The 25,916-nt window shown below is 35.2% G+C and overlaps 1 protein-coding gene across 1 annotated transcript in view; it reads right to left on the bottom strand.

Annotated features, from left to right (window-relative positions):
• EYS (eyes shut homolog) overlaps positions 1-25,916 on the bottom strand; it is a gene marked incomplete at both ends in the record, with an annotated part of 727,941 nt that overhangs the window by 442,854 nt on the left and 259,171 nt on the right. The window contains one exon of the mRNA XM_083857640.1: positions 7,160-7,419. Coding sequence (XP_083713766.1) covers positions 7,160-7,419 — 260 coding nt within the window. The remainder of the gene's footprint in view (positions 1-7,159; positions 7,420-25,916) is intronic.

Here is a 25,916-nt window from a genome sequence, read left to right as displayed (position 1 = left end):
CTCATCTACTTTGTAATGTTTGAAATTCTTAAAACTAAATTTGATTACTGAGTGGAAGGCTGTCAACGGGCAGGGAAAATAGAGCTTCACTGAAAAGAAAATACTGAAGGTAACCCAATGTAACTTTATAAATAACTCACAAATTTATAGATATATTTTAACTTTATAATGCTATTGCAGAAGAGTTGTGAAGATAACAAAGCAAAACTGAAAAAAGTTCAAGAACTTTTACACAAAATAACATCTTGCTTTTTGTGTTGCTATAGAGTATTTAAGCAAGCATCTTGAAAAAAATACCACAGTTATCAGATTAGAATATATAAAATGAAAAATGGAGGCATTGCTCATTCTGCCTTTGCCTGTCATCCTCTCTGGTTGTGGATGTTTTATGGTCTTTTTGAAGTAAATAGTACAGAAGTGAATATACAAAGCATTATTTAAACACATTTTTTGAATTTAGTAGTACATCTTTTTCTAGCCCATAGCAATATATCAATTGATATTGATATATCAATATCAATAGCAATGAAAAGACATAAAATAAGCAAACATATAGCAGGCATTCTACTTTAGCTATTTTTCCTGCAAATGGAGAAAAAAAAAAACATTTTCATAACAAAATTTTACTATCTACTACATTATGAAATGAGCAATCTAAGTATTCAATTTAGTGTGTTTTCTTATGCTTACTAACAAATTATCTCAGTATGGTTTTATTAAAGAAGTAATTATTTTTTCATAATGATTTATACTATTAAAATTGCAGACAACTACTTAGATGATATTTTGATCTGTGATGAAAACTTGTGAACTAATTCAGTAACTATTTTAAAGGAAATTTTAGCATTTCTAGCAATTTTGCAATAGAATCAATGCTTTCAACTAAAATGTTTATTCAGAAACACACAAATCTGCTTAAATGTTTCCCAAAATATTATTTCATTCATGTTTTCTGCGTGTCTGTCTTCTAGTATATTTAGAATTTATCAAGCTTTTATAACGGATGTTTCAATAAAATTATATGACAATAAGCCAATTTTAATTCAGCCCTTAAATATGTTTTCAGAGTTAATTACAAAAAGAAAGCTGTGCAACACTGTGCACATCACTTATACAAACAGGAGAGGTCAAACTTCAAAATAAATACTGTAGATATTAATAAAATATTTATTTTAGGAATATTCTTGAACCGGTACCAGTTATATCACCTCCTAATTCAAAAGACTAGTTAAAACTCTCATACCTAAGTGGAACTGGTTTAAAGAATTGGTAGTTTATTTGCATTGGAAATGAGATTCTTCATGAGTCTAACATGTAAGAACTCTTGTATTTTACATGATAGTCATACACAATTTACAGGGTATTTTAATACATTAGGTTATTTTGTGTAAGCTACAACTGCTGCCACACATATTTTTGGTCTTCTGGGATACTTAAACTAAAATTCATGTGGGGATGTAATTTTTAGAGAAATACATACGTTTCCAAATGATTTAATGTGTTTCAAGAGAAAATAAAAAAGACAATGAGGGAAACTGGTCCAAAACATTTAATATGTCAAATATATTACTGCATAAAACTCTTATGTAAATCATGACACTACTGATGTGTTAACAGGCTTGCTATTGTAAAATGGTCTTTATTTGTCAAACATATTTTACTGTGTTTTTTATGTCACATTAGAAAAACTGAGGGTGTAAACAGAGTCTCGTAAGTATTGCTGGAATCGACATAGTTTTTTTTTAAATCAAAGGGATACAGCAATTAGTTTAAAACATTTATTTGTGAACATATTGAATATGTATAGATATATTTGATAATGTGTCTTAGAAAGGTTAACAATTTTTGTAGTAACATACCATATTCAAGACTTTCAGAATTAACAGAGATGAAAAACAACTGAAAGTTATTACAGTTCATCGTGTTAGAAAATATAGTCTTATTTCTCTCTATTTTTAATTGTTCAGATGGCATGAAAGTAACTAATGATATGATGCCTGGAAATATCTGGAAAGCTGTTACTTAACATGAGACAGATGCCATTTTTACTTCTGTTTCTCTGAAATATAGGAAATCCTGCATTTCTCAACTCTGTCTATGGGCCTTTTGGGAGCTGCAAAGTGATGGAATATGCAGAATATAAAAGCTAAATATCTGCTGTCACAGTTATGGTCATTTTCATCTCCTTATTCCATTGCAGAGAAGCTTTACGGAATTGACCTCTGCTGGTAGCAGGAATCTAACAGGATTCTTTTGCCATAAGCTCTCTACTGTTTTGCTCATCAGAACAATATCATAGATATTTGTCTCCTTACCATGAACTATTTATGAACCAATGTTTGCAAACAGCAGAGATATCATAGCAGTCCCATAATCATTAGTTCAGGTATTTAGATTGTTCAGCATAACATAAGTAAGTACATAAATCAAAATTAAAGGTGTGTAAAATATTAGGCACTGTAAAAAGACTATTTCCCTCTGTAAAATTATGACTGTGTGTATCTAAAAAAGAAAATGGCACTGAAGGGCTCAGAAATCTGACAATGGAAAACTCCAATTTAAATAACTTGTTTTTCATCGTCTATTTATTATTTCTGCTTGGTATTATAAGTTTTGTACATTATGATAATTTTCACTTAGCCTTGTTTCAGACATTGGCTGAAAAATATTTTGCCTCAGTTCAAACTTGCAGCTGTAAGATGCTATAGACCAAATAAAAATAATCACTAGCATCTGGAACAAAGAGTAGGTGTCAAGGGAAAGCTATTGACAGGAGACTGATAAAAGAGGTGAAAAAGTCCTGGGAAAAATCTGTTTAAAAAAAAGGACTTTAGAAATTACCCTGAAGCGTCAAGAAACTATTGTTTTTAGAAAGGATAACGAAAAAATAGAACATCTAATTCCAGTAAAAACTGTAGCTATTGCTTTTCCTTAGAGATGAGTCCTTTTCATAGATTTCTCTGGAACAATACACATAATTTCCCTACACCCTAAAATTGATGGCTTTAACCTTAAACCCTATGCACAAACCAGTTTTTCAATTTCTCAATGCTGAGTTTTATATCTTTAAAACTGCAATGAGCACAAATCAGATGACAAAGCTTTTGTGTACTTGTGTGCTGTAATGACATATGTTGCCACTCCCTGTTCTTTTTACTCCTTTCTAAAGCTGTGTGCTTCCCAGAACTATGAAATAGATAATTTTTTTTAAAAGCCTTTACAGCAATAATAAAACAGCAAGAGGCAAATGGTCAAGAATTCAGCCTGCCTACCACCTGAATGATTTTCCTAAGCTGCCTAAATAATCAGCAGAGTGACATAAATATTTCTACAGCATTAGCCATTTGACTTTGTATGTCTGATTTTGCGTGAAACTAAGTACATCAGGGAATAACACCTCCTCGGTGTAATACTGTGGACATCCACATCCACAATCCAGACATTTCCAGTTTATTTCTTTCAACAATACATATATTGTTCTATTGCTCTAATTTCCCTTCTACTATAACTCATTAAAATGTTACTGAGTTAACCCAAATGTTGGCCAGGTAATCCATATTTCTGAAAAGAGTAGGTAAATCTTTGATATGAACTCTCTTCATATGCATGCAATACCTAATGTATAATATGTTACATTTCCTGATAATTTTTCTGTCACAACCTAACATGTATAGGGAAAATTGCTTCCATTGTAATATGAAGGCTGCATGAACATCCTGAGCTCATCCCATCCATATTACTTGGACTAATGAGGGAAGTTCTACATCTAATTTTAAAGAGAGATTCATTTCTATCTTCTAAGAAGCAGGAATTCTAGGAACCATCTTAATTCAATGATCTTGCCTTTCCCTCCCTGTCTTTATCTCAGCAACAATTCTGTCTGCCATTCTGACTAGCTTGCCTTGCTACTATACCTATATCTACTAATAGTTCTCAAAAAGAATAAATCACTGTTAAAAACAGTCTTTTTAGAAAACACTAAATATTTTCTGGCCTGTAGTTTATGATTTCAAATTATTTTTCTATCCTATTCTCTGCAATATTTTTGTGCTTGCAATTATACAGGTTTCTCACCTTGTGAAAACTGTTACCTGTTATCTCCCATTTCATCATAAATTAAACTTGTTGTTCCTCAGTCTCAGCCAGAGAGCTCATTGTGCACTCAGTAGTTTTATGCCCTGTCATAGTTTTCATTGATTTTGAATACATTCTTTCAGTATTTTTTTTTGTCTTGGAACACATTTGTTCTCAGAAAGCATCACTCACTATTTTTACCAAACTCCCCTCTCTTTCTTTCGAGTTGCCTCTACAAAACTAACAGTTTCATGCTTGCAATTATCTAGAAGAGCATGGTCTAATGCCTGCACTCTTGTTCATTTACCCTCTATTTTACTTATATATGCAGTTAAATTGCTCTTTGAATCTTTTTCATGTATACCTTTGGGGAATTTACGAGCAGCAGTCAAGGCTCAGCTACGAATATTTCAACATTATTTAAATTCTATCGTTTTGTTTACATGTCCTGCCTTGCTCTTCTGTTACACTAAATTTTCATTTCCATTATTAAGATTAATTCTAAGAGTGGAATTCTCCAGTACTGTAAAGGCATGTTGATAAATCAGGCAATAAAAATTCTGCTATTTTCCCTAAGTTTTCCATTCTTCCTGTTTTCTTTGCATTTAGTGTGTAGTATTTAAAGCGATTCAGTGCTGGCTATATGATTAACAGCTCAAACCCCTGTGTCCTCCCAATCGTCTTGATCAAACTCTTGCTTATTAATTACTGGCAAATATTTGAGATGGGTTTTCTGTACACCTCTTGGGAAACTTGTTCTACAGCAGTGATCCTTAAGCTTTTGCAGTAATGGCCCTCCCCTACAACATTCTTGCAACCTTGAATATACCATCATGCAATTGTAGCGATCATAATTTTTTAAAACTGTTTAACCTGCTTGTGTAGGCATTTAATTTAAAGTCATGGTCTAACACTGTTCCATGATCTATGATATGAGAACCCAGTTTTGTTACACAAAATTTGTTACACAAATATTATAATCTATCTCCTCGCAGGAAGAAAACCTTTGTATCTAAGGCAAACAGCTCAAGAGGAAGTTTTACATCAATGCTATTTATAGAATTTTACAGCTCTTTATACCAACATCAGACAACTGTAGTTCCCCAGTGTACATAAAATGCAGCTTTGTTTTATGCTACAGCTAATCATGACTTTACCACCTTCCTACCAATTTGCTGTGGTAATTCTGTCCTAAACTAACATCATACATTAACTTTGATTCTGCCCAATTCACATTCTTTTGTCTTCTTTGACCTAGCCAATGAGTATTCTCTTTTTCTTCTGAATATGACCAGTGTCAATGGTATAATATATGGTCCTGTTTTACTCATCTCAGATTGGTGTTCTAAGGATAGTTTTTAGAATTTGGTAAGCACTGCTACATTTTGTGATTTCTGTTATACCAGGCTCAAACTTTCTAATGACCAGTGTTAAATACTGGCAAGTTAGTCCACATGCCATCTCCTACTAAGTCATGTGTCTTGGAGTAATCTACCTATGTCAGTGTAATTGCCCTTTGTGATCAGGTCTATAATCCTGACAAGTTTATTAGGAGAAAAAGGGAGGAACATGCAAAACAAAAGGAGAGAAATAATGGAAAAGAAGACAACAGAGGAATTAGATTTCCTCAAATTGCTTTCAGCTGAAATTCTGTATTTTTCCGTCTATCCTTTTTTTTAATAAGAGTCCTGAATAACTGGCTGCATTTTTCCTAGCATAAGTGATCAACTCACTTTATGAATTATGCTTTTTACCCCTTTTCAATTCTGAATTTTTCACTTTCCAAAATTTGTTAGCAATGTATGCTACTGATTCACATAACTGCCCTATGACTTCCCCAAGGATTCCTAGCTGCAAGTGTCAAAAATTCTTAAAAATTCCATCAAATCTCCCAGAGAATCCTGGCTGCATGTTTCTTTTATTCTGCAGAAATGGTGCACGAAAATTTTTAGAAAATACGACTCTTTCTTGGGAATGTTAAGAAAAGACTTGAGTTACATGTCTCTCTATAGATAATTTCTGAAGAAGGTTCCAAAAATCAATATCTTGTGTCAAAAGCTGTTTTCGAAAAACTGCTTTTCTTGAAGATGCTTCACTAAGCAACTTGCATACCTTCCCAGTGATGTTTGAGTTTTTTACCTCAGCAGCTTGCAGTAACCTTTACCTTAATAGTGAAAAAACCCAAGGTGTAATATGCTCCTGATTCCTAGGTATTATATCCATACCTTTGTATCTTAGTAAATGACAAGTAATAGTATTGTCATGTAACAATGCAGTTATCTGCTATCCTTTTGCCCTAAGAGGCCCCTACCTCTATAGGCATAACTGAAGACTTCAAAATCCTGCCCAATTCCAGTTTCAGTAGTTGTACTCCCCTGTTACTTAAATTTTGTAAATTTTCAATGCAGTTGTTTGTTAGTTAATGTATTCTTCAATTCCTACATGGAAGTGTATAGCAATGTTCTGCACAGTTAAACTGTTGCTCTGTTCCACCTTAGCAGTTCTTGTACGTTGTGGGAGAGATTGTGTCTTTTGAGCCATGGCCCAGGGAAGCTCTCAGCACCTGCTGGGATTTGGTTTGTTGTGCATACAGGGAGCAACTCGCTATATCCATTAAGCAAGGGAAGATTACTTCCCTGATGTGCCAGGCCTTCCTGACAGCTCAGCAGGAAAAGAAACAATTTCCAACTTGCTCCAATTTTTGTACTTTCATCAATTTGCATATATTTTTTCTAAATTTGCCTGTCTGTTTTGTCAATTTAGTTTGTCTCTGCTGGCCAGGTGCATGTCTGTCTCTTTGTCATGGTAACAATTGACTGAGAAATACTAATTCTGAGTGTTGAATCCAAGCCACCATAGATTTAATAAGTATTGTAAAATAAGAAATTAATAATAGGTAAACTGACAGCTATCTTTCCAGTCTTTTAACACAACTGATAGACCTGCTGCAATTCATTATGGTTTTATGTTCTTTGAAACATATTCTTCTCTACTTACAATAAAGATAGCAATAAATTCAACATATATTTGCAATTTTTCTGGAGCAAGACAGAAAATGAAAGAAATTAGCTATTCTAGTACTCACCTGTTTTGCAAATGCACACTGGATTTCCATCTACTTGTGCCAAGCAGGTTGAATTGTTTATACATGGATTGTAAGGCAGCTCACAGGGACTGAAGCGCTGGTGGCAGAAGTCACCAGTATAAAATGGAGGACAAATGCATACAAACTGCCCCGGCTTCACAGATTCAAAACATGTGGCTCCATTCAAGCATGGTTCAGATTCACATTCATTTATATCTTCACTGCAGTCTGGCCCTGTCCACCCTGCTGTACATGTGCATCTGGAGGGGCAAAAACCAGAAAATGAACGTTGACAAGGCAGAATAAAAATTAACAGCTTATTTCAATCACTTCCAACTCTTTCAATTAAAAAAAAATAAAATTAAATAAACCAAGAAAAACAATAATTTTTTTTTTGTGAATATCTTTTCTTTTCCTAAAAATCGTATCAAAATGCATTATGAATAAAATTTATATTCAGGTTATTATCCCAGAATTCATCTGAGCAAAAGCAAAAGGACTAATTCTAAGTCACAGTATCACTTGGAGAACCGTGTGGTTTAGGAAATGCAGACAGAATCGTGTTTAGACCATTTTTAAGATGAAACAACAGCACAAATTATCAAGTATGAAAAATAAATTTTCTAAATGTTAAGATTAGGACATCTTTTCATGTTGCAGTGTGCATTTTGAGTTTCCTAACATTTCTGTATAATTTTTGTTATTAAGTTTCTGTACTGGTTTCATTCCTATCCCCACACCCCTTTTCCTTCATCACTGTTGTTAACTCACATAATAGGTGTGGTGGTGCTTAAATTCAATTCCAATTGGGTTTTCACTGCTCCAGTTTGGTTTTATAATTTGTGTTTTATAATTTTGTAATTATTACTATTGTTTAAGATGGCCTCTCCTTCCCTCTCCTTCTCTCCTTTTCCCCTTCTCTCCTTCTCCCTTTCCCCCAGACTTTCCCGCCAAAACCTTGGTTGTCCTGGTAACCCCATCCCATAATAGTTGTTTACCACTTTTCTGTTAAGTGTCAATCTTTAAGTTATATAACTTCCCCACCCCCTCATCATGTATTCCTCCTCCCCAAGTTACTTCCTATTGGTTCAAAAGTTGTGCATCCCCTCATTATACGATGGCAAAAGGTCGTGATTGGTCCCACGCAATCCCACCCCTGTAACCCACTCAATAAAGAGCCGTGCCATCTCGAGGCCAGCGTCTCTCCTCGGAGCGCTGCCTTGGGAACACGCACCCCTTGGTTGCACACCCTGAGAGTCCCGCCTTTCTATTCTGCGCACTATCCGCACCGTGGTCGAGTTTGCCCACGCCTCTGGCAAAGTGGCCCCTGGATGTAGTGGCGGCAGGGCTGGCCGGAACTGCACCCATTGGAAAGCCGAACCACTGCAAATAGGCCTGGCCCTCTCCATTTTATCTTCTTAATAGCCCTGGCCTAGCCCATTGTATAGCTTTGTATCTTATCTGTGAGCACACCACTGGTATTTGATGGCCCTAGGTGAGCCAGGTGGGTCTGCCAAGGCTTCAGGTATCTCCACACCCCTTTTACCCCTAAATGGCAATGTCAATGTCCCTCTGTACCTTTGTCACTCCCCCTCATTTCCATCAGTAACGCCCATGTTCATAAAGGTAAGTAAGAGCCAACTCAGACACTGATGCTTTGACCACCTGGGCCTTCACCCTGAATAAACACCTTCTTAAGTAACACCAAGTGTGAGCCCTCCTTCTTCCAAGCAAGGTCACGTCTCCTGGATGTAATCTGGACCCAAAGGAATAACTCATTTTTATGGTATCTGAAGAGCAGAGCTAGCTGAGAGACAAGCTCGGAAGGACCATATTTTCATATGTGGGAAACTGGTAAGTACTTCAATGTTTGGGATGAAATGCATCAGATAGCATATCCAGTATGCTTAAGAAAGAAAGTAGGAGTCATGAAGGATCCAAATTTCATTGTTTTCTTTCTCTTTTTTGAATGCTTTCATGAAGATCTGTTAGTGATAACACAAAAGAGAAAACTTGGACCAAAATCTAAATAACATTGTAAGGAACGTATCTTCATGATTTAGATAAATATATTTTTCTATTCACAATATAAATATAATGATGTTCTGTAAATTCAAAGAAAGCAATTTGTTAAGGTTTTCAAAGCTTGCAGAGCCAAATTTCTTCACTAGCTGCAGTAAGAGAGACTTCTATGTACTTTAAAAGTCATATATTTCTATTATTTGCACTGTAAATAAAAATGAATTTAATTTTTGTCGCTATTTGGCAGGACAAGAGAAAATATGAAAGATTAACTATTCCAGCTCTTGTCTACTTTGATCAATATTGATTTCAGGTATCAAACCATTCAAATATATCTTCATAGTTGTAATTTGATAAGAGAAATTGTTCTTAAGTAAGAAACAGGTCACTTAATGGAGAATCTGTTACGTAGTTCTGTTCTGTAAAGTACAAGCCTTTCATGCTTGCCACATGAAAGGCAAATTTCACCCCTTAAGAAACCCCAGTCTTTTCTTTCAAATTTTTTGTGTTCTCTGTTATTTATTTGTGGGATACAACAACCATGACACATGAAATAAAATGGATATTGCAAAAAAATTTATAATTTTAAAGGCCTGAGTATTTTATTATTAAGGATTCAAGAATCAGGATATTGTATTTTTCTCATGTTAAAAACTAATAGTCATTACTATCAAAAAGCATTCAGACATTCTTAAAATAACTGACAAAGATCACATTTCAAGACTCATCATTTACAATACTCAAAACATACTTTTGGAAATATGGTTAAACATAAATACTTTTTTTATTCTCTGCTTATGCACAACAAACATACCTGCTTTTGCTATACGTGGCAGAATGCATTCATTATCTAGAAGCAACATCCACTGAATAACACTGCATGCCCAATCAGTGCTTTACTGAATTTTCTCTTAAGTAGTCAATATATAAAAACATCAGACTCTTACAAATTAAGCATCTCCAAATGTCTCATACTGAACACAGGGGAACACTCTGACCCAACAGATCAGAACGCAGATGTTAATTGGTTTACAGCTGCTCTTTTTTTGTTGACTTTTATGAAGTTGTGAATAAATTACTACTGATGCACTACTACAAATTGGTATGTAGCACTTGGCTATGCTCCATTTTTAGCTTAAAAAGCTCATTAAATGGAGAGCCTTTCACTTCATATTAGGAGAACATGGTTCAGTTCTGACCTGGTCCGACTTTATGGACATAACTGAGGTGCAGAGGAGCAAACATTAAACACATTTCATTCCCTTTTTTTCCCCTAATGAGTTTCATAACTGCCTTTGAGTTATCAAAACTATTCTATATGACTACAGGGAACACTAGGTCACTGAAACACAGCAGTTATTACACTACATAACTAGCCAGTCCTACCCTGGCTTCATGCCAGCTACCAGCTGAGATGTAACAGTCAATATTAATGCAAAGGAGACAATTAATAACAGCTTTTTGTACTCCTTTCTGGATTATTAAAAAAAGTTATGGGAGTCCTCATTAAATATGGAAAAAAATACATAGAAGTATCTATCCTGAGGCCCAGTTATAAGAATGAAGACAAAATTTTGTGTTAATGAGAACTGTTATTTAGAAAAAGGTAAGGAGGTGTTATGACTACTAAAAGCAAATTATAAATGAAGCTATTATAGCTGGTATTCTTGAAAATTAACTGATCAAAAGACAAAAACCCAAACAGACTTTTTCAGAATGCATAATTTTTTTTTACTCCATTAGCAAAATCAAGATGATTTCTAGAATTCTCAGGGGGAAAAATAAAAAAAAGCTGATATATGGTTTTAAGAGCTCATATAAAGATAGTAAATGCTGATTTTTTTTCTATTGTTTTACCAACTTGCCAATATAAATATTTTTCTTTCAAATAACCAAATCCAAATACACTCATTGATATTAGAAAACCAAATCATTACTCTTTTATGTAAACTATTCATTTTAATAGTATACACCCCACATACTGCTTAGACTGTGATGTGTGTAGAAGTCCTCCAACATACATTAATCAGCCTCATAAGTATTATCCCTTTACTTTTCATACATCTCTCCATAAATTGAAAAGATTTCTATAGAAACACAAACAAAAGGAGAGGGCAATGAAAATACACAAGCTGTATTCATGGTTTTTTATTCTACCACTTGTTTTAACATTAAAGTAAAAAATTTAAAATTGCAAACTATAGTAATGAATTCTATCCAGAGAAGTAATCTTAATAAGTTCCTCTGTCTCTATATGATGAGTTAAGTATTAAATTTTGTTCTTACCTGCTTGAAAACTCCCTTTCTACTTCTCACATTCCAGTGAAATATAACTATATCACCTGCCTTATATTCTACCTTAAAGGTCTTAAGGAATTAAGTAACAGGGAAGTCTTAAGAAAAACTGAATTGTTGATTTTGGAAAAAAGTTTCTGAGGTTCATCTATATTCCCTTGCTGAAAACAGGTACAACTAGAATTTTCTCATGTCTGTATCCAGCCTGGTTTTGAATATCTCAAAGATGGAGACTTCACAACCTCTCTGGGCAATCTATTCCAGCAGCTAGCCACCCTCCCTTTAAAAAAAAAGGAGTCATTTTTTAACTTCATGTGGAATTTCATATACTTTTCCTTCTGCCCACTACATATTTTCCTGTCACTGGATAGCCCTGAGAAGAGTCTGCCTCCTTGTTTTCTCCCCTCCTTTCATCAATTATTTGTACACATTTGCAAGAGATTTTCTGAGCCAAAACCATTTTTCAGCATGCTAAATGGAGAGGCAGTCTCTCCTGAATCTTAAGAGTTCTAAAGTGGCTGTCTATCAATTAGAAAACCATATCGGTGGGTTTATTCCAACCTACTTCAGCTAGAAGCTCTGGAAAAATGCCAAAACTTAACAAAAGCACATGGTGTGACTCTTAGGGCTGGTCCTATGCAGGGACAGGATTTGGACACAATGATCCTTGTTGGGTCCTTCCAACTCAGCATATTCTGTGATAAGTGGTAATATAGAATGAAACATAGTCTTCAAGGTCTTGTTTTTCAAGGATTCTTGCCTGTTTATTGTTTCTTATCTTACAATTTTCCCTGTGCTTGGCCGAGATGTTCACAGCTGCTCAGACACAGGATGACTCCTCCTGGGATGGGAAGTCACTACCTTCTTATACAGATAATGTATATTATTTACAATTCCATGCCAATGCCTATTACCTATACTAAAATGGTCACCTCTACTCTGGTCCAATCTCCTTGAACTACTTTGTGCCCCCGTCACTGCAGAAGATGGATGCCAAGGGAGAAGGAGAAGGGGTATCACCCTAAATCCTGCCTCTTGTCTCCCATTCTAAGAACCCCAAAACTACAGAATTTTCCACTCACTGATAAACTACACCACTGTCTGTCACACCTTTGTGACTTGTAATTCCTCACAGTCTTGGAAGTTTTTCTCATGGACTGAAATCAAAGCCTGTGTCCTCCTGGGCTCTGTGCCAGGGTCTGCAACCCCCCTGGACAGACCCCCCTGTCCAGGATTCAAACTCCCTTCCTCGGGTCCCAGGGCATCCAGAGGAACTCCAACAAGAACAAATTTCAGAAGCAGCCTTTTTTTTCTTTTAAACCTCTTTCTTTACAATAGAAAAATACAAAAAAAACCAGTCTTTTTAGTCTTCTGTATAAAAAACATTTCAGAAAATATCAATCAGAGCACTTATCTGTGCCACAGGTAAAGGTGGTTTTGCAGACAAAATTGCAATATTTAAGAAGCAGCAGAATTCTTTTTTCCTCAGTGGTTCAGTCAAAGCAACAGGAATCCTAAACTGAACTCTCAGCTACAGTGTGCCCATCATTCAACTGTCACTTTGACAGATTCTTGATGAGAAATGGAAGGACATTCAGTGAAGTTTAGGTCAGCCTTATAGCCATACAATACATACAACAATAGGCCATTCTACACTAAGGATTTATGTTGTTTAGTGCATTCAATCAAATCAAGTAACAGCCTGAGAAAATACAGTGCTCAGTGACAATTTCCTTGTAAGCTAGAGGCTATTGGGTCATCTGAAGTAGGGTCATAAGAGCTTACTTTTAATACATGCACAGCTTGAAATTTAGGCTACCAACACACACTAGAAAGCTCCAAGGACATATACTTCCAGTCACTACAAAGGCTTCAAACATTCATGTTTCTATCTCTTCTTTCCTCCTACAAAAATACTTTTTTTCCTTTCATACTCTGAAAGTTTAATATGTTCTTTGTTCCACGGACAACTGCCAGACCTGTTTCACCAGCTTCAACCTGCATAAGCTGTCACAAGTTTATCTCTGAGGTTCTTATTTTGCTCCTAGTTTTCTTCTCATATGCCATCCCTAGATGGTCTCCTCAAATTTTCACCTATGCCTCTCCTTCTCTCCCTTAAATTCATTTGGTCCTGCCTTTACTATCATTACCATTATTCATTCCCTACTTTATTCCTAGAGCTTTCCATTTGTAACCAATCAAATGTGAAAACAATTAACTAATTAGAGAAAGCATTCACCTGGGCTGCAGTGCTTATGATCTGATGGAATTAACAATCTTGAGGGATATAAAACAGCAGTGGAGTAGTCAGGACTCTGAATTTTAGGAGAGGAAACTTTCTGTTGATTAGTAGTGTAGATTAGATTTCAGTATTTGGGTCCATGGGATCTCCTAGGAAACTTCGGGAAAAAGAGATCTGAATAAAGCTGGCAGCTGTTTAAAGACTTTTTTTAGAGCAACGTTCTTGATTTCCACACATAAGAAATCAGATAAAGAAGGCAGAAGACCAGCAAGCCTTGATAAATATCTCCTGGATAAAGTGAAGTGTAAGAAGGAGATGCACAGGTGAGAAATTAGGGACATTTATCCTGGGAAGAATATGGGATATTGTCTGCATGTGCAGGAGTGGCATTAGGAAAGCTAAGGCCCATTTGGAGCTTAATTTGACAAGAGCTGCAAAGAATAAGAAAGGATTTACAGGTATGTTTGCCACAAAAGTAAGGTTAAAGAAAATGTACCTCTGCAACAAAAAAGGCAGGAGAACTGGGGACAACCAACAGAGAGAAGACTGAGCTATTCAACATTTTTATTTGCCTCAGATTTTACTTTTATTCTCACTTCCCATATCTCTGAAGATCATGCTAGATACTGAGGGTCTGAAGTCCTTCCCATCCTAGGAGAAGGTCAGTTTTGAGGAACCTGAATATATCTAACTATGTGGAATTCCATGACGTGCATCCCAAGGGCCTGAGGGAGTTGGCTAATTTAGTTTGCTCCAAAGCATGAATCAGTAAGTAAGCAAACATCAGTTTGTCCATCACAGAGTAAATTGATAGGTGAACATAAATTGCAAAAAATATAATTAAAGTCCATCTGCCTTTATCAGCTATTAGAACATGGATATGAAGCTAAAACTGGGGGACAAAACCCATAGTTATCTTTTTCATACACACGCATGCCATTTTTTAATTACTGAGATGTAGATACTGGCTTATGAGAAGTATATACATCACCTGCAGTCTACAAGTTGAATCTGAAGTGGTGGCTAAGAAAACAAAGATAAAGTACTTGGGGAATGGTACCAGGTAATAACAGACGTGCACGGATATTGACCCCAAATTGGAGAAAAATAATTTGGGAGGTATATTGTTGAGAAGAGATAAAAAGATTAAGTTTCTGCTACTGTAATAGTGTCTAAGTGTATCTTTTGCATTTTTGATGCATACGCAAAGCTTTCAAAGGGCTTATGTAGTTTTCATTCCCTTCCAGTTCAATTGCTTCAGACTTCTAATAATTGTTCTTTTTCTCATTTTTAAGATATACTTTTTTTGTTCTGTATATTTTCCTCCCATAACTCTCTGCTCATATTCTTCCCTTTGGTAACACTAGCTGAAATTTATTCCTGATATTCTGTGTATTCTATAACATTAAACTAAAAAAAAAAAAAAAAAAAAAAAAAAAAAAAAAAACCAAACAACTATATTTTAGAGGAACAGATAGAGAAAGTTGTATTTTTTTGTTTTCCATATATTTCTTCCTTAATCCTCTATTTGAAGCTATGACTTCACACAATCACAAGGTAACATTCAACTCAGTGAGACAGCAAGCTATATTTCAGCTTCTGCTTTAATCTCTGTTTCAAATGCAATGCACACATTTGTGTTGCAGGGAACAGAATTTTACATGCTACAAAGAGTATTTATACTTTCTACTCCAATTTTTTTTTCATGCTGCTATTTTCTTTTGTTCATTTTCCTGAACCAGAATATATGATACATCTTATATCAGTCTGGATGCAACTTTCAGACTACTGGACCCCAGAGATGAGGTACATACTCTTTTTCTTTTCAGATCAAACTATTTCCTTATATATCTCAAGAAGAATAACAGCAACTTGTCCTACCTACAAGGCCAGATGAAATTACATTTATTTCTGTTTCAGCCACTAAACATTAAAATAATTAAAAATCACTACTAAAACTGTCTCATTAGAAGGAATGTTTATGCTTTAAAAGTACGAGTACTGAATACTTCGAATATATTTAATTAAGAAAGACAACTAAATAAGTAAAAACTGTAATAAGTAAAACTGAAGATTATTGCTGTCATATGGGAGGATTGCTTGGACAATATGGCTTGGAACCAGAAAATAGAACATGGTTTGGTATCAACAGTCTAGTTCATAGATCATGACCATGCTGAAAACAATTGTTGAAGTTCCTTCCCATCAGTCTTGCCGACTTAAATTACTGTTTTAAGTGCAGGAGAAAATAATTTAAAAATATAAAAAAAATTACTCCAGTGTTTTAGGTGCATTTTCTACTCTCACTTTACAGTTTTGGTTGTTATCCAAGGTGCTGGAAAAACTGTTCACTGTGTTAAAGTTTTTAAAATTAAATTCTAACAATATTTAAAAATACTGAATCATTCCTTAAAATTTAGGAACTCCTGTCTCCCAAACTTACTAAGATACCCTTACAAAAAAGGTATCATAGTGTTAGCGGAGGAAAGAACACACAGTCACAAAATTGCATGTGGTGCTTTATTTCAGAGCTCTGGAAGCCGGGGTCCGGACGGACGACCCAAATCAGCTTTGTCGAACATGCTAAATGGATACGATTTTATACCTTTCTTGTTACATAAGGATTCGTATTAATCATTAAACCCCATTGTTCCATTGATTCTACCCCGAGTAATGATAGTCTGCGTGATTCTTGCTCAAGATTCTGGTTTGAGAAAATAATCATATTTAGTTACCAAACTAATATCACAATCGACAATTCTAGCATGCATCATACTAATGATTATACAGGTGCAGATCCTTCTGACCTAACTTTATTCTTAAGGCCTATGTGTTCTACCAGTGTTCCCCCCTTTCTCCTCCCACCACCTGAGCAAAGTTATACTTGATTTGGTTAAAACAATAGCATGGAATAACCTCCTGGTTACAGTGGAGTCGATCCCCTGTTCTCGGGCCCTTGCTACTTCAGAAATCAGTTTAACCCTATGCTATCAACAGTAATATGAAAATTTTGAAATACAGCTTAGCAAATTATCATGCAGCACAGGGTGAAGACAAAGAAAGGTCTTTTTAAATTTGTGTTCGATGTGTCAAATGATTTTCTGAGTAGCAGCATTAATTTCTTGAATTACTGCAGACCCCCATAGAGACTGTATATGCATTTTGGCATGTGAAGCTGCTCTTTTGAATAACATCCTCTACTAACTAAACTCATGTTAGACTTCCTTTTGCTCCTGATAAAATGCAAAGGGAAAAGGACATAAATTTCTTTTTATCTTACCATCTCTTTTCACTAACACTGAGTTGCATTCTTTGCCTATGTACCCTTCATCCCTCACTGGAACACCAGTCAGTACAGCTGCAACAAGGTAGTTCAAGATTTCACCATGCAATCTGAAAGAAAATTTGTAATTTGCAGACTTTTTAAACAGACATCACCTCTCCAAAGGTTTGTCAAAGAGAAAACCCTTAATTTGTGAAAACAGAGCATCAGTAAGTCAATGCTACCATGAACACTAAGTAAATGATCTGTCTCCAGTATCTTGGGTGGTACTGATTCACTTTGGCAGAGAAAAGAAAGAAGTATTATTTTATTCTTTCAAGAATCAGAGGGAATCACTTGTCATGTGGCTTCCAAGAGTTACAGCAAGTTAATCTGTTAGACTCTGATGTTAAATAGTTGAATAAATCAGGTATCTGGATGACTCTCCATCTTTCAAGGATTTTGAATAAAAGGCTTCCATCTCCCTCATTGGCTGTTTACTTGTGCTCCTCTCTCTTAATTTAATGCTGGTCTTTGATGACAACAAGTTTTATTGCTGCACCTGTGGAAATTGGTATCTTCAGCACTATTTCCCCTTGGAAATCTCTTCCTCTGCTCAAGGTTGCAGTGTAAAGAGCCTAGTTGTTATGGAAAGAAGCTCAATGCCTTTTCTCAGTTTTTACTGCCCTGATATTTTCTGAGAGTTACAGGTAACTCTTACAGTATTTTAGTATTGATTTTGCGACAAGTCCTCTTTGACCTGAGAAATCTGAAAGGAAGAAAAACGTTGCACTGGAAAAGTAGAAGCTATCACCTGAATGCAGGTAACAGCCCCTCCAGGAGAAACATTTGTTAAATTTGGGAAGTTTAGCAATGCAGCAGTAGTTCTGTCAATTGACCTCAAAGCTCTTCACCCCATATACAGACATGGCACTGATTACAGAAAAGAAAAATGAAATCTTTGGTTAGAGTGCTCACAGTGGAAGGGATTTTTACTCAGGGGAAGTAAAGGGGATTTTTCCTGGTCTGTCCCTTCCATCACAGGCAATCAAAAAAGGCTAAATAAAGGTGATTATAATTGCGATTTTATTAGCAATAACTATCATGGCAACATGAAGTGCTAGGTAGCATGCTCCAACTCTGAAATTTTATGAAGCCTGAACAATACAATTCTAACCGTGAAGAGAGATTACCTTGACATTTGGAGAATTTGACATGAGAAATAATTTAACATAATGCACACCAATTCAGAAGTCTGCGCAAATGACCTCTGAATAATTTGAGTGGATGAGCAAAGAAATGTTTGTCTCCTTCCTATTGCAGTTTTTGAACTCTGTAAATCATTTAAGCAAGATGTCTCTATCAGTTTTGCAGGGGGGGGGCTGTTTCCAATTTTCTACAGAAAATTTTTCAGAATTGATTGATCTTTACCTAGGGTCTACTCAAGTTCCAAGGAAGAGAATCATAGAATGAACAATATTTCTATGTCTCAGTCTGACATCAAAGCACTCTCTGATCCAAGAATAGAATGAAGAGTATAAAAAAACATTTATTTGAACAAATGGATTAATGTATTATTATTTCTTTTTTTAAAAAAATATTCCAAATGTAGAAGTCATTGAATACTTTATGCCTAGAACCAATTAGGTGCCTATAAAAAACTGATAACCATGGATAGATATGGTATTTAGTATGGCAGAATATATCAGGCCATCATTTAACAATATAGTATCTGTATTTATATATTTGAAGATAACTGTTTAAATATTTTCAATACTCAGCAGCAGTCACACTAACTTCAACATTATAAACTCAGACTTTCTGAAGAGCCTATTAAAAATAAAAGTTTTGGGAAGGCGAGAGAGTGTCATGATTAATACTGATAGTCTAGAAAATACTTTGTAAATAGATTAAGAAGCAGAGATATCTCTGTTTTCACATTTGCTATTAGAATAAGAGTAAAAAAAAATAAAAGAAGAAAGGATTTGCACAAACTGACCTTCACTAATATGCCAAATTAAAATCTCTTACCATTCACCTAATAGTGCGAGAGGATTGTAACTTCAAAAAAATAACAGAGGTAGTAATATTTCCTCTTTCAAGACTAAATTTACAAAAGATCACCTTACACAGATCTTGATTAGGTGAGCCAAAGAATTTTTATATGAGTAAACCCTTGAAAATTTTTTTCAGGTAGTGTTAAAATTTCCAAGAATATGAATAGTGAAAAAAGAAAATTATGCATCTTCAAGTCAGACAGTATTTCTCAAAGTTATAAAAAACCTGACAAGCAAACAAACAAATAATGTCTGCACTGTTCAAATACTGCAGCCACGCATGAGGCAGTTTTTTCTCTGTAGATTCTGTTACAAAACCAAATTCGACTTGTCATGTCCTGGCAAACAGTAGTTCAAGAAATAGCTTTGTCCTTATAAAGATTATTGTTCTGATATAAGCTATAAAAGCAAGCAACAAAAATTATTTTCAGTTCATCTCCAAGAATCAGTTATGTCTTTATCTACCTTTGATATCTACTGTCATATAAACAATCCAACTTTCTTCTATGGGTGTCTCACTGAGTTATTTCAATAGAGCAAACCTATGAAAATTTTATGACTGTCCCTTCCAGACAGGGAATGAACAAATCCAAGAGACCTACATATAACAATGCTTATGGATGCTCATGGAGAGCTGTGATTTTTGTATTTGTGGCCCCTTTTCTCCACCTGTGACCTTCAAAGATAAAGGCTCACTTTTATAACTCTGATAGATTTTTTTCATATATCCAAACTGACATTAAGTAGAAGAAATAATGATGGTTACTGTTCCTGCATTAGTCTGCTTGCTACTGCTGAAGAGTGAGCACTGGTTTACAGAGGACCTCTAACAAAGTCTGTAACTGCAGTCTAAATAAACTCCTATGATGCTTCTATTGATCTAACAGAGCACACACTGTAAATCCTAGACAAATCCAAAAAGACAATTAACTAAAATTTTATTACCCATAGAAACTAGTGATTTTCTAATTGTATTGTTTACTATAGTCTACTTGTACTAGAATCATTTAATGTATAATTTTTACATGTGTACATATATTTCATATTGTACTGTCATATATGAGCAATTATTTCTAAGATGCAACCGTTTTAGCTGAATAACTCATACTTTTTTTAAATTGTTTTTTCTAAATACACAATAATGCTCTTCTCCAAACCCAATTTTGTAATTCCTATCCCATTCTAATTTTTGTAAAACATATTGTGACTGTTATACTCCTAAAATAATTCTCTATTTCAAAAGAAAATGCCTCATAATTGAAGATGAAACCTTGGTATTCTTTTGGCTCTGAAGTAATTTCAAGACAAACACATATAATGTCTTGACATTAAAACTGACACATTTAATTTACAAAAAATTTTGACCCTTGTCCACTTTAGAATTGCTTTAAGAACATAGGAAAAAGGAATAATGCCTGTGAAACCAATGAAATCTCTTCCAAGAAGTGAAATGTAGATTTTACTAATGACTTTTCAAATCAAAGGAAAAAGTACAGTTTTCATAGTAATGAGAATGAGATCTATGCCCTGTCCTTTTATGTAGAACTGTTTATTACTGATTCTTCATGGTTCAGAAGGATATAATATCAGCACCAATGCCCATAATGCTAGAAAAATTTTGTTCCTTTTGTGCATGTATTAGACACTGCTGATGCATGAAATATCTAATCTGTAGCTAACAAAGACAGATGGTTTTCCTATTCATTTCTAATGAACCATTTTTAAAGTGTCAGCAGCATTTTTTGTTTATTTGCTTGTTTAAACTTCCTATTTTATTAACGTTTTCCAAAATAAAAATGTGAATGTTCTTTAAAGGAGCAGTTAAATGAAGGGCAAAAGAACAAGGAGGAACGATTCTATCATGAATTATTTGCAACAAAAGCATTATAATATTAGGATTAGAAATAATGAGGTAGTGAAATCTGTCTTGAAAACTTTTTTCAGACATTCTTTGCGTGCATTGCCTATCTTATTTCTATCCATTCTAGTTTTAATTCTCACCCTCACACACATTGTCACATCCCACCCAAGATTACTTTGTGGCAGCAGCATTTTTGTTATTGACCAGAACTGTAGCTACGAAAGACAAGTCATTGAATTTCAGTTTTAATATCATTGCTACATAACATGATGAGGGGCTGAATTATGTTGAATATGGTCTTTTTTTCCAGTAATTCAGTGAGTTTTATCTATGAGGATGTTATTGTAGCATCTGAAGTCTTGCTGAGGTCAAGAGAAACAGCATCCACAGTCCTCTCATTTTCTTTCAAGCCAGTCATCTCATTGAATATTATCATCAGGAATGCTTTCCCCTTTGTGAAACCATTCTCCTGAGCACCTTCTTTTTTCATCATGTGTGTGGAAACAGTTTCAAGGGTTATTTGCTCCATCACCTTTCCAGGGACCAGGGTAAGGCTGTCTGGTCTACAGTTGCCCAGATCCTCCTTCTTGCCTTTCTTGAAAGTAGCAGTCACATTATCCATTCCTAGCTGCCTTTTTTTCTGCCTGTATCCATTTCATTCTCTGATGTATTTCCATAACCTTTCTTCTGATCCTTAGGAACCTCTCCTTGTCACCAAGATTTTTTAAAGATAATTAAGAGTGGCCTCACAAGGACTTGAGCCATTTCCCTCAGGACTCATGATGTCTCCTATCAAGAGCCTGCAGCAAGGAGTCTCCCAGTGTTTGCCATCACTCATCCTTCCTTCTAATGTTGCCTCATGATTCAGGTTTAGCTGATTTAGATGCTTCACTGGACAGAGCTTCTAGTTCATCCTCTGGTACCAGGTCACTGACCCTACTTTGTAGTGGCACAGCTCAGATAGGACAGGAACCCCCATCTTGTTGTCAAGGTTACAAGCTTCTAGCCTTCATTGTAACTGAAGTCTCCATTTCCAAAATCTTATGCAAAGACTCTTTTTGGTTCTCCTTCACTATGTCTAGGAGTTCAGGTTCTTGCATTTGTAGGGTCTTGGGAGAGCATGATATTGTTCCCATCTCAACTTCAAAGAGTGCTACCTGCCTCCTGAAGTTCCTTTATGTGGCAACACAGACCCTCCTCCAGCCTACAAGTGCTTCCTCCAGGCGGGGACACGATCATGTGATCACAGCCTCAGCAAGAGGTTCCAGACATTTCTGCAGCTCCAGGTCTACAGAACTGCATCCTCCCTGATGAGCTCAGTTTAGTTTGAGGTCTCTAATGGACTGATCTAGTTAGTCCTGTGGATGGATAGTCAGTGATAGTGCCCTGCAGCACCTCACTACTAAAGCACACAATGTCCTCATTGGAATTTCTGGCCCCTTCTACTCTGTTGGATGTGCTCTGGGCCTGGCAGTTACATACACTCTTTGCTGAAAGCATGCTTGGCTGTCCTTAATGTGGAGTCAGCTGGAAACGAAAAGCTTGAAGTCCCCATAAATTAAGAAAAGTTGGCAACAAAGCTTGTGGGACACTGCTACAGCTTGTTAGCAGTCACAGCCTTTGGTGGCTATCCCTTCTGGGGAGCACCAGGCACCCTGAAGCTCTTCCAAGATTCACAGCACTCTGATGACCCCAGGAGTTCCCAGGAATCTTAGCCTATCATAAGCCAGAGCCCATAAACTGCTGTGCAAACTGCTTTGTTTGTTAGCTCTCCTCATGTATTAGTACATTATTTGTAATGAAAGTGTTTAACTGCCCTACAGCAATGATGAATTTGGGTAACTTATATTACATTTTGTACGTTCTTAAAGCTATGCTTGAGGTACCTTATTGTTTTAGAAACTGGTTTACACTCTCTCCATTTAACCCGTGAGTTCATCAAATGATCATTTTATGTCTCTTTGGGTGTTTGTAAACAAAATAGATTATAAAACATTTATTTAAGATACGTCACCTAATGATTAAATATACCAGGTGAAACAATTCTACTTTCAGGAAGAATAAGTTGATGAGCTAATTTTGGAGGAGGGGAGGCATTTTCCATGTACTTACTGTGTTTTGCTTGAAATTCTAATGTTTTCTTGGGATTTTGAATAAAAATATTCTTATTCCTTGAGAAGATTGTTGAATCACAGCTAAAATATTCCCTAAGGAGTGCAGAGTGTCAGTGACTGTTAGATGCTGCTGAGGTGACACAGCAATATTTTCTTGTTTGCTAAAGGCAATAGAAACCCTAAAGCTCATTTCACTGCAGTATAACAAGAAGCACACTACACATTTCCAGTTGTTAGTAGAATTACCAGAGAGGAACTATAAAACACTTGCTAGCTGTGGAGGAAACACTCGTTTGTGCTTTCACACATTTCTTTAGCCTAATTCATTAGTAAATCTCCTGACTGTCCATATAAATCTTTTAAAGATGGTTTTGAGTAAGAAATACATACATAACATGGTACTAGGATGAAAAAACCCTACAACACTTAATGAAAGATAAGTCAGAAATGCAACAGACAAATGTTGTGGGAAATGCTGCTATAGCAAGAGAGGAAGAGTTGGCCAAAGGACCCTGAAGAAATGACAGATAAGAGATGCTGATTGCAATAAAATGCTTCACTATTTGGCATCTGGGATCATTAAATACCAAAGTGATATCCATCTATAGGAAAAGCTGTTTCTTGCTTTTGAGAAAAAATAACAAATTGAGGAGTATAGCAAAAGTGAAAAGGAATGTGAGTAAAACCAGAAAGCACATTGAACACAGCATTAAAATTATAATCATGTCGTGACTTCCTTTAGAATTCCATGATAGTTTAAAACTCATTCATTTAGAGATGAGCATATCTTTAAAATACACTGGGTAAATAGGCATGCTTTTATTTGTAGATCTTTCAGATATTTACACATCCCAAACTTAGGAGTCACCTGCTTCTACAGCTTGGCACAGAGCAATTCTTGCATATTTCTGAGAAAATGCAGAGGCTGATTTTGACTTTGCTTTTCCAAATAAATCCTTTCCAGAAGGGGAAAAAGAGGCAAAACAGTATGCTGATTTTCTGTAGCCGTACTGCAGTTAAAGTATGCATAAAGACTGAATATATCCTAATGACTTAAGACTGGTCTTTAAGAGTTTAGCACAGGTTACATTAATAAAAAAACTATTTTATTATTCAGAAAAGATGTAGCTTCAAATGCTAAGGACTAAAGAGGGAAGCAATAGGGCAAGATGTACTTGAAAATTTACTGAGAAAATAACAAGGAGACAGGAGAAGTATAACTCTGGTTGACAGTATAGTTATCCAGATTGTCAGCTGGCATAAATCATTATCTAAGTAAAGACAAAGAAAGATGATCATGGCATGGTTACTAATTGAAGAAGCATTGCTAAGGAAGACTAGCACAGTTTGAGATGAGTTCTGAAATCACTCAAAATACCCTCCTCCATGAACACAAATTATTCTTTCAATGGAATCTAAAGTAGGGTAGAAAAAACATGGCCTCTTACAGGACAAGCTGAAATACAAAAAAGTTTAAATGGAGAGCATTTAAATACAGACAACTTTTTTGCACACATTAGTAATTGTTTCTCAGAAGTGCTTAAGGATATTGAACCTCAAACTTTAAGGTGACATTGGAAGTTAACCAACGTTCATCCTTGCAGAACTTAGTGGGAAGGAGAGGTTCCAGCATTTTATAACACAGCCAAATTTATAATATTCATAACTGTGAAGGAGTAAATGATATAGCTGCACAAACAGGATGTAAGAAAACATCCCAAAAGGAAAATATCAAGGCTAAGAATGAGCAGGCAAGAAAAATGTCTGTCTTCAAATCAAAACAAACAAACAAACAAAATAACAAGGATCCTGATTTGGAAAGTAAGATATCAAGAGTGGATAAGCTGGCATGAAGAACTGGACTTCAGTTTACACTGAGATTATAAAAAGGTATCTTAGTGGATGGATTCAAGTGCTGACAAAGGATAACTTTTTTGTACTCAACTGAAGCAAACACTTAACGTATCATTAAACATAAAAGATAGATAAATGACATAAGAAAATGTACTTAGGTAGGTCTAATTTTCTGTTTAATATGAAGAAGTCTATTTGTATGTCATAGACAGAAAAGCAGCAGCAAGTCACCATTTTTATTCTTTATAAAAAACAACAAGTATTGACAAAATGAATCTGTGGATTTCAATGTGAATATACAGAAAGAACTGAGTACTTTGGAAATGCCACTTGATTAATTCTCCAAGTTCTAATATAATGATTACAGACATGTTCCAAACTATTCTGCATTGTTAGAGACTCCAGTTCATCCATAAAATTGTTGCCTGTTATTTGGTAAGAAGAGTTGAATAGATTTTCACTCAAAAGTTGGTACCAGCAAAGGAGACACAGGTGCTTTAATTAGGGTTTGATGTTACTAGGGCTAAACCTCAGAATTATCAATACAATAGAGAAGAAATAAGGAATTCAGCTGATACTAGATGAATCTGTCCATAAATATACAGAGCCATAATTTGAGATTTCATGTTATCATGAGAATTAAAGTCACATGGTATTGGAAATATATACATGAAATTTTTCTAAATTAATTTATTTGCCATGTGCCAAACTGAAAACTGAGAAGGAGGAAAAAGACATTTCTCATTTTATCAGCTGAATGTAAAAATTAAGTTAAATTTAAGGGGACATGTTGAACAGTATTCACATCCAACAGTTCGAACTTGATTGCTGGCTCAATATCTTTAATACCTGATTATTTAAAATAAAAATATGCATCTGAGATGGCTTTATTTTTATTTTTTTTCCTTTTTGGATGTAATTTATTTTTCTATGATAGAGTCAAAAAAGAAAGGTATTCAGTGTTCCAGATTTGTTGATACTTCAGTTTTGCCAGATAGTTTTAATTTCAAGTTTCAAAACTGAATAGACACAGATAAAGAAAATTAAGTT

The sequence above is a fragment of the Zosterops lateralis genome (genome assembly GCF_965231275.1).
Source record: "Zosterops lateralis genome assembly, chromosome: 3".
In the NCBI taxonomy this organism is placed as follows: Eukaryota; Metazoa; Chordata; class Aves; order Passeriformes; family Zosteropidae; genus Zosterops; species Zosterops lateralis.
The sequence above is the reverse complement of the archived record's forward strand: the minus strand, read 5'-3'. Positions and strand labels throughout refer to the sequence as shown.